The 9017-nt window shown below is 40.1% G+C and overlaps 1 protein-coding gene across 1 annotated transcript; it reads left to right on the forward strand.

Annotated features, from left to right (window-relative positions):
• Nucleotides 1-1291: 1291 nt before the first annotated feature.
• LOC140945614 (uncharacterized) lies at nucleotides 1292-8638 on the forward strand. Its single transcript, XM_073394628.1, has 6 exons — nucleotides 1292-2185; nucleotides 2468-2686; nucleotides 3052-3275; nucleotides 3658-4668; nucleotides 5009-5999; nucleotides 6311-8638. The coding sequence occupies exons 1-6, from the start codon at nucleotides 2002-2004 to the stop codon at nucleotides 7234-7236; spliced, it is 3555 nt and encodes a 1184-aa protein (XP_073250729.1). The 5' UTR covers nucleotides 1292-2001; the 3' UTR covers nucleotides 7237-8638.
• Nucleotides 8639-9017: the final 379 nt, after the last annotated feature.

Consider the following 9017-nt stretch of genomic DNA (forward strand, 5'->3'; position numbering starts at 1 on the left):
TAAAGTTACGATAACATACCCATAAAGACATAAAGAAAATATTCCTCATGATATAAAGTAAAAACATTCTTTTTTTTTTGACATGAACATACTGCAAAATCAACGTCAACAGGGCTTTCATCTTTGGTAGCCATTTTGCCCACGTGTATGATCTTTCCGCGAATGACGTCATTTGTTGAAAATTCAAGATGGCGCCCAGACTTATTGAAAGCGTGTATACTGCTCTGTCTTTGACCCTGACATTAGTAAGTAGCCGTCGTAAAGTGGTTATCGGTTTGTGTGCAACACGTATATTGCAAGGTTGTAGTATACGTGCGATGGTGTCAGAGGTGTCTCTGATGTACGGTATAGTCGCTGTCGTAACAGGGCCAGAGTTGACGTTGGTTTGAGCGTTGGACTACGTTCACCAGGACCATCAAACTCAACCTACTTTTGAAATGACTCATGGGTTCAAACCTTTCACAGTTTTATAAAAATACTCTTTAGGAAGATATTGGATGCAAATGAATTAATTCAAATAAACCCATAAACCAATCACAAACAAGGAAATGTCTGCGAAGTGAATGAAGCTTACCCGACTACTTAAGAGCGGCCGTCCGTAAATATCGCCTGGGGGCGTGCAAAATGAAAAAATCGAAAATCCCCAAACTTTGTCAGAATATAGCTCTAGGTAAACTATTTCTAGAAAAATAACTTTCAGTTCGATTAGATTTTTCTTTTACGCGTGCGGCGACCGAGTCGGTTCGGGGGCTCACATGTTAGGTTTCACCGGCTAAAGGCAGTGCATTACTTAAAAATCATTTAAAAATTAAAGAAGAAACAAACTCTGCTTCTCAAAACCTTTATAGTAAGAGTGCAAATTAAATAATATTTTCAATGTGAAATTTTCCTATTCGACAACAAACTGGATATTTTTCAGATTTTTAATTATTTTACCTAATTTGCTTATTTTTGACAGACAAAATATTGACAAAATTCGGACTCAAAAATCACTTCTTGGTATACGGCTTTGAGGCATAACTTTCCTACAGATAGAAAGAGCAAGGTGTCTTCCTCAAAGTAATGCAATAAAATTTTTGGGCAATCCAACGGGGAAAATATTCCAGCGCCAAATGAAAGTTGCCCTTGAGGTCAAATTCACGCCACTTTTGTCACGGTATTCCAAGGTGTTAAATCAACAAAAATGCTCTTTGGGGCAAAGAATGGCCAAAATCCCCCAAATCTCTTTCAAACGGAACAATACTTATTATTTTCGACCTATCTGCATCTGTTTCGCCAGTTTTTTTTACTTAAATGAACCCGTTAACAGTCAAAATCCGTTTGCTGTTCAATGAATTAACAGCCGTGAACAGCACAGATCAACACGTTTCAATACTGACTATCCATTGCTCATTTAAAAAGAACAATTTAGCCCACGTCAGCTTACATAAGGATATATGACTAAATATATTACTTATCTGTCAAAAACTGAAGAGGTATTGGAAATAAAACCGCTAAATACACGTTCTCTTCACATCCGTTGCGGAGCAATAGGACAATGCGTTACACACAGCTGTGGGGACTTGGGAGAGGAATGTCAGTTGTATGGGTGTGGGGTAAGTCAGATTTGTGCTGCACAATGCAATAAACCCTCCCTGAAACTAAACAATGATCAAATTGAAAATGATAAATCAGGGGGCTGATCAAAAGTAAAACGGACTGATTGCGAAACTTTAGAAACGCAAAAAATATATAGCACCAGGACCAGATACCACATGTGCTGTCTGCTCGAAGAGCAGGAGAGAGAACCTGGGAACGAGGTTGTTGTCTGCTATCTTGGGTTATCTCGTCTGCTGATCTTGAAATATTTACTTTAAGTCTAAAAATGCTTTCAGATAAATCAGATAAGAAAAACTCCACCCTAAAAAATTTTTTCAAAGTAAACGTGTGATAGTTGACTAATTCTTAGAGCCAGTACCAAAGCCACCTTGCTTCCGAGTTGAAGCCAACACTCGTTGACGTATGGCATCGTGTGGATATTCTACGTTTGTTGGAGGGCCCTGTGGAGCTAGCCCTTCAAATCCTGCTGATGCAACGTGTGTAGCACTAGACAAATGCACAAAAGACGTCAAGTCTCACTTAAACCAATATGACTGCTTTGATTCGTCCTTGAAAACGGAAGCAGATCTTCTTCTCGCAAGAGCAGGTAACTGATTTGCACTGTAAATAAATAAAGCCTTTCCGATGAGTTGATCAAGTTGATGCACTTTCACTGCTTGTTATTATATGTCATTCGTTTTATTTTATTTTATTCATTAATATTAATTTGTTTATGCGTGGCACGGCAACTCGAAAGACCTCTCAAAGGCAGCAACGTAGTTCCGGAATTTGACTTACTAACTTTTGATACTAACAGCTAACACATTTTGCGATTACCACAGGATTGCTACATGAATTCACTGCGGCTTCTTTATACATTTTGTTTCAGGGATTTTCGAAGTCGATGATAACCATATTAAAATGTCGATTTGTCCACGACATCGAGACGCCTTTGGTATACGATGGCGTAGCGGCAAAAGAACATGTTCGGCTCCAAAAGACTGGGCGGCGCATAAGAGTAAACAAGTCAAGGGAGATCGGGGTATCACCCTACCACAATGTAAAAGGATCTTTAGGCTCACTTCAGTGCTTGTTCCAGTTGCGTCTCGTAAGTAATAAAGATAATGCTAAGAACTGCACAATCCTCTAGTCCCTGGGAGCTGTGTATGCAGTCGAAAGAAACCCGGCTAGATGTTAAGTCTGGTCTGTGGCGTAGGCTGGGGACTGGTACTTAAAATTTGGACACAATTAGCTGCCATGAACAAAAGGCTTTATGACCAAATCCTAACTCGATGGGGATCAAATGCATGTCTAAATCAATGATTAAAACCACATTCGCTGTGTTACAGACACCAACCAAATTTGCAGTGATTATGGAGATTCCACTGCATTATTTCTTCCGCAGATTTTATCGCTGAATAAAGAAGATGGGAAATGTACTTATGAGTTGTTATTTTTCTGTTTTAATTTTAGCCATTTGTAAAAAATGTCGGCTGGTGCTTGCATCAGGGGCACCTTCATCCCCGTGTGAAACAAAAGAAGATGCCCCCCCTGCAATCGCAAAAGAGAAACAAGACGTCTGCACATCATTTACTTCATCACCGTCCATTACAAAAGAGGATGTTTCTTTCAAAGTCCAACAAGCAAAGGCAAAGGCAAAGGTCTTGTCAGTTGTTGACACTGACGAAACTGACTCGGTAATATATTATTATCATCAGAATCAGAGACAGGATTTGGAATTGAAACAGTTTTCAAATGGCTCCTTCTTGGGACCTCAACGAAAAAAAACCACATGCACACAAAGAAACAGATGGAGGAAGGAGGATTGTTTTAAATTAGATCTGCAATTTGTTTTGCAGTTCAAAACATGTAGAATTAAATCGATGACTAAATTTTTTTTTAAAAATAAAAGCTACAGTTTTCATCATCTTCATCATTATCATCGGCCCAATCATCATCATTGTCATTATTTTGTATTACTGTTATAGTCGCTTATAGCTTCTTAACTCCATATATTATTTTATTATTCTCTTTCTTAATTTGGCTTTCTCTTTTCTTCTTTTCTCTTTTATATTTCAGGACAATGAAAGTACCTCTGGTTTAAGTCAAGCCATGAAAAACCTCGAACTTGTTTCGTTCGACAGTAGCCCTTACGCTACAGAAAGTACCGGCAGCAGCAACGGTAGTGCGAATGATTCATCAATCGAAAACCAAACGCTTCGTCGCTTAAAGCTGAATGAATTTCTAAGTGTATGTGGCAGGGAAACTGTGAATCAACCGAAAAAAAGTTGGGAGCAACTAAGCACGCGAACTAAAAATGTTCGCGTATCTAAAGCAAAAGATGCTGTCGTTGCGTCGTTAGAGGTCATTTCTCCTGGAAACCCGGCAGCCCTATGGGAAGCAATGAAAAGCTTACAGTCTGTAGAAAAAGCCTTGGGCACAGAAAATCAATCTCCGTTGGATAAGAAGTACCTGGAAGCGTTAGCAGAGACCTATCAGAATGCAAGTAGTTGGGACACCCGCCGACAGGTGTTGTCAATAATGGCTGATTTGACACCGTACTCTGTTTTGCAGCAATTTATTCCTTGCATCACCGACTACAGAATCAAAGTAGCTCGCCAACATTCCATCGAGCATGGACGCGGTGTTCCCTTGCCTGCCGCCAAGAGCCCTAGACTCAGGGTAGACGAAATCCAGCTCGATCATTTTTTAAGCTTCATTACCAGTCCCCACGTGGTCCAAGATCTACCGTTTGGCCAACGCTACCTGTACCTATCAAACGGCAAGGTACTCGAAACACCTAATGTGATAAGGTCCATGATACCACAGCGCATAATTGATCAGTATAACCAGTTCTGCTTGGAGACGAATTTTTCTCCGTTCAGCCCGTCCACAATGTTACGAATATTGTCATCGTGTACCGCTACAGTAAGAAAGTCACTTCAAGGACTAGACTACTTTGCCGCTGAAGGAGCAAAAGCCTTTAACGATTTGCTAAAATTAGTTGCAAGGACTGGAGACAGACAGTGGGTCGTTAGATGCGAGCAAGCTCTGAAAGAGGGAAAACAGTATTTGAAAACCGACTACAAGGTAGATATTTGAGAACCATTCATAATATAAACACTGAAAGGGTAATCACATAAAAGAAATAAATATGCAAAGGCGATCAGTTGAACCCTTAAAAATTATTGTAGCTATGCCTACCTTTTATGCTTAGTTACCCCTTTTATACTATTAAATAAATTTAATTGTATGACCGCAGTAAAAGATGTGTGATAAATCGTGTCTAGTTCTTTGGCCAATCATAGGTTGATGATTTCTTCTTTAAGATGTCGAATTCAAAATTTACCCAGAAATTTCAAAAACACAATGAAGAAATTCTTCTTTGTAGATATAGCTCATTATTTTTGTTCTGACTACTTTCTCGCAGGTTCATATCACCAGAGCATCCAGTATCCCCGACCACTGTAGTGCGTACGCCCTAACTGATACAAAAGAAGAGTGTCTTCGAGAAATGTGTGACCACGCCCACGACAAGAGTTGTCCCTTTTGTGATCGGCTGAAAGACACTTTAAAAGAAATTGAGTTGAATTTGATCGAAGCGAACCTGGATGAAGAAGACCGGGATGACGTCATGTACTCGTTTCAGCAAGCTTATACAGCAATAGAAGCTTGGAAGGCTCATCAACTGAGATCTATTCAACAGGATAAGGCCCGCTTAAACATCATAGATACCCTGGTAGAAAGTTCAGTGTTAATCACTCAAGACTGGGCGATGAAATTCTTGCCCCGAAAGTACCGGGAAACCCAAGCCGACTGGTTTGCTAAAAGAGGAATCTCTTGGCATATCAGTACCGTCGTACGTCGAAAGGGAAACCTGCAACACCAAGCATTTGTCCACATTGCGAAGAATTGTAACCAAGACAGTGACGCGGTGGTAAGCGTTTTACGCCACACCTTGCAGCAGCTCAAAATTGACCATCCTGAAACAACAACTGCCTTTCTCCGCCAGGACAATGCTGGATGTTATCACAGTGTAGCCATGTTAGCTGCCTGTGGACTTATGGAGAAAGCAACGGGAATTAAAGTAGAAAGAGTTGATTTTAGCGACCCGCAAGGCGGTAAGGGGCCCTGTGACAGAAAGGCGGCCACGATTAAAGCTCACGTTTTAAGGTATCTCAACGAAGGTCACGATGTGGTCACTGCAGAAGACTTCCGAGATGCAATGCTCTCTCATGGTGGTGTTAGAGGTGTTCGGGTGGCTTTGATCGACATGTCCATCGTGCGTCCAACGTCTCTGCGTGGGAAATTAGAGGGAGTTAGCAGCCTTAACAACTTCTATCTGGGAGACCGAGAGCTCACAGCGTGGAAAGCATTTGACGTGGGTAAAGGAAAGAAAGTACCATGGACACAACTGGAAGGTCAGACATCTTAGAAGCTATAGATAACTAACTCATAATTTGGGCACTAGTTTTGTTATAACGTAGCGTAACTGAATAGACATCAATGCGAACTACAAGAGATAGCTGCAACGCTGTTAATTTTAAAGTAGGTTGAGAACTGTTGTAATTTCAGCATGCCCATTCACTAGGCTTAAAAAGGTAACTACACAATACTTTTGAAGTAACGTTTGTTTTAGTGAGATTGAGCATCCATAATCCGCTACTGAAGTTTTTTGATAAAAAATTCTGAAGGCCTTTCTCTTTTAATATTTTTTTCTTTCGTTATTTAGTTGAAATAGGCCCGCTAGAGGAACCAGTTTTCACACATTGTTCATTTTCCCAAGGAGACTTTCAAGATGTCTCTTCATGTGACAACGCCCAGGCCTCTAATAATAGAAAGGAAGAGTCGCCGACAAAAGAGGAAAGTGTTGTTTCCGCTGACCACGAAAGCCCGCTCTTTTATTGTCCAGTGGAGGGATGCGTAAGCACCTTTCAGCGCCACTATAATCTTGAGCGCCACTTGCATTATGAAAAATGCCAGTTTCTCGAGGAGAAACACAGCCTCTTAGACAAGGCGAAGATGATGTACTTCGAAAAACTCGAAGAAGGTGCCAGTGCACAGCCTTTTGTAGCGGGCTCAGTTGTGGTAGAAAAGAGGGCGGGGCATCTGCTATCACCGGGTTGGGCCCTACGTTCAACTAAAAAAAGTTCTAGATTCAATTTCAAGCAGAAGAATTACTTAAACGAAAAGTTTAAGATCGGTGAACAAACTGGACATAAAACAGACCCGGAAGACGTGGCTAGAGATATGAGGCACGCAAAAGAAGAAGATGGCAGCCGCATGTTCACACCAGCTGAATTCCTTTCACCTCAGCAAATTAAATCCTATTTTTCAAGAGCTGCAGCGAAGTTACGTCAGTCCGAAAGTTGCGATGATGCTGATGAGTGCGATGTTCAAGCCGTTGAAGAGGAAGATGTATACTCTTCTGTGCGCACTCATATAATCCAGGAATGCCAGCTTGTTCATCCAGTCATGTATGACACGTACAATCTGTGTGAAATGTGCGAACAAAGGAAACTGACCAAGCTCAGCGTGTCAATGTTGCGTTTAATATGCTGTTATTTTGATCTGAAGTGCGAAGGTGTTTCACTGAAACGTAAAGCACCTTACGTAAAATTGATTGAGGACCTTGTAAAATCGTGCTCCTGCAACTAATATTATTATTGAAACTTGGGTGTCTGGACTAATACGGAAACATTCACAGCTCCTACTCCGTCCACCTACTCACTCAAATTTCCCACTACAGTATTATTCCAGTTTAATTGCATAATAACAGATAATTAGCATGTCGATACAAAAATAAAATTAATTAATTACAAAAGTACCCTCTTAAATTAGTCCACTGAAACGCAGGATTGTCTCTCGGCTTGTGCGCCTGCGGAGGTAGGGTAGAGCAGTGAGTAGGGATACGGAATTGGGATTATGGATGTTTTCATGTCTTCGATTACTCGCCAGAAAAGGTATAGGGGGAACAAAAGTTTCAGCTAATTAAGAATACGACATATGCCAGGTATCCTTACCTGTACAAGTCGTTTAAACCTTAAATCGCTCAATAGTAAGCTTCCGGTTTGAGGTGCATTACCTGCGCCCCTGTGTCACGCAATTGTGACATTCCGTGAAGTACAAGTACTCGATCGGTAACTCGAAATGCATAGGATGGAAGCCTGTTTGTATACATTGAATCAGCTTTAAAATGGGTAGGTGTATAACTAGTTAGTCTCATATAATGAAAGGAACAATTATTGTTTAATCGTGCGTGAAATATTTTAAGTTCTGGAAAACTATGAAGTTTGAAACGTTTCTCAGTCGGGAGCAATAACTAAGAATTTAGATATTGCAAGTCGATCGCAAATGTCACCTGTTAGCAAACGGTTTCCAATAAAATGAACAATAGAAATCATACAGCTACTTAAAAAGCAAACCTTCTTGGCAAATACAAGGCGTTCTGTGCTACAAAGCGCAAAAATATTTTAAATAACGAGAGTATTGTTGTTTTTGCCCTTCGAATGTCGTGACAAAATGGCGTGTTTTGACCTCAACGGTCGCTTTTGTTCGGCGCTCAAAACATTTTGCCTTTTGGATTGCCCAAGAATTTTATTACATTTATGTGAAGAAGACACCTTTCTCTTTCTATTGGTAGGAAAGGTATGGTCCAAAGCTGTATACCAAGGAGTGATTTTCGAGTCTGAAGTTTTGCTATTTTTTGTCCGTGAAAAATGGGCAAAATAAGTAAAATAATTAAAAATCTAAAAAATATTTAATTTGCCGTCGAATAGGAAAATTTTACATCAAAACAATTGTTTAAGTTGAGCTCTTTTTGGTACGATTCCCAGAAGCAGAATTTGTTTCCTCTTTAATTTTTAAACGATTTTTAAGTAATATATGGTCATTAGCCCCTGAGAACTGCCGTGTGAGCTTCCGAACCGACTCGGTCGCAGCACGCGTAAAAGAAAAATCTAATCGAACTAAAAGTTATTTTTCTAGAAATAGTTCACCTAGGGCTATATTCTGACAAAGTTTGGGGATTTTCGATTTTTTCATTTTGCACGCCCCCAGGCGATATTTACGGACGGCCGCTCTTAAGAGCGGATGTCTGTAAATATCGACCAGAGGTGAGAAAAATAAAATTTTTGAAAAATCCCAAAAACATTATGTAGACTACCCTAGGTATTCTTCTAATGAAGATATAAATTTTAGTTTCATTGGATAAGTATTTTGGCGATACGGCGAATGTCAAGTTCGGGCGATTGACGGCCTCCGCCAGACCGCTTTTTCTGGCCCCTAGACCGGGTTACGAAAAGACAACGATTTCAACCGAATTCAAATATCATCCAACCTAAAAAGCTTCTAATCGTATTAAAAGGGTTTTAATACACATATTGAGAGGTCTTGTTCTTGAATTGATTTTAATTGGAATATTTTATGGATTTTTAAAT

This window comes from Porites lutea, chromosome 8, assembly GCF_958299795.1.
Source record: "Porites lutea chromosome 8, jaPorLute2.1, whole genome shotgun sequence".
Lineage (NCBI taxonomy): Eukaryota > Metazoa > Cnidaria > Anthozoa > Scleractinia > Poritidae > Porites > Porites lutea.

Coding starts and splice junctions, on each gene's coding strand:
- LOC140945614 (XM_073394628.1), top strand. CDS start 2,002: ATGGCATCGTGTGGATATTCTACGTTTGTTGGAGGGCCCTGTGGAGCT. Junction 3,276..3,657: donor ACACTGACGAAACTGACTCG/GTAATATATTAT, acceptor TTTATATTTCAG/GACAATGAAAGTACCTCTGG. Junction 6,000..6,310: donor ACCATGGACACAACTGGAAG/GTCAGACATCTT, acceptor TTCGTTATTTAG/TTGAAATAGGCCCGCTAGAG.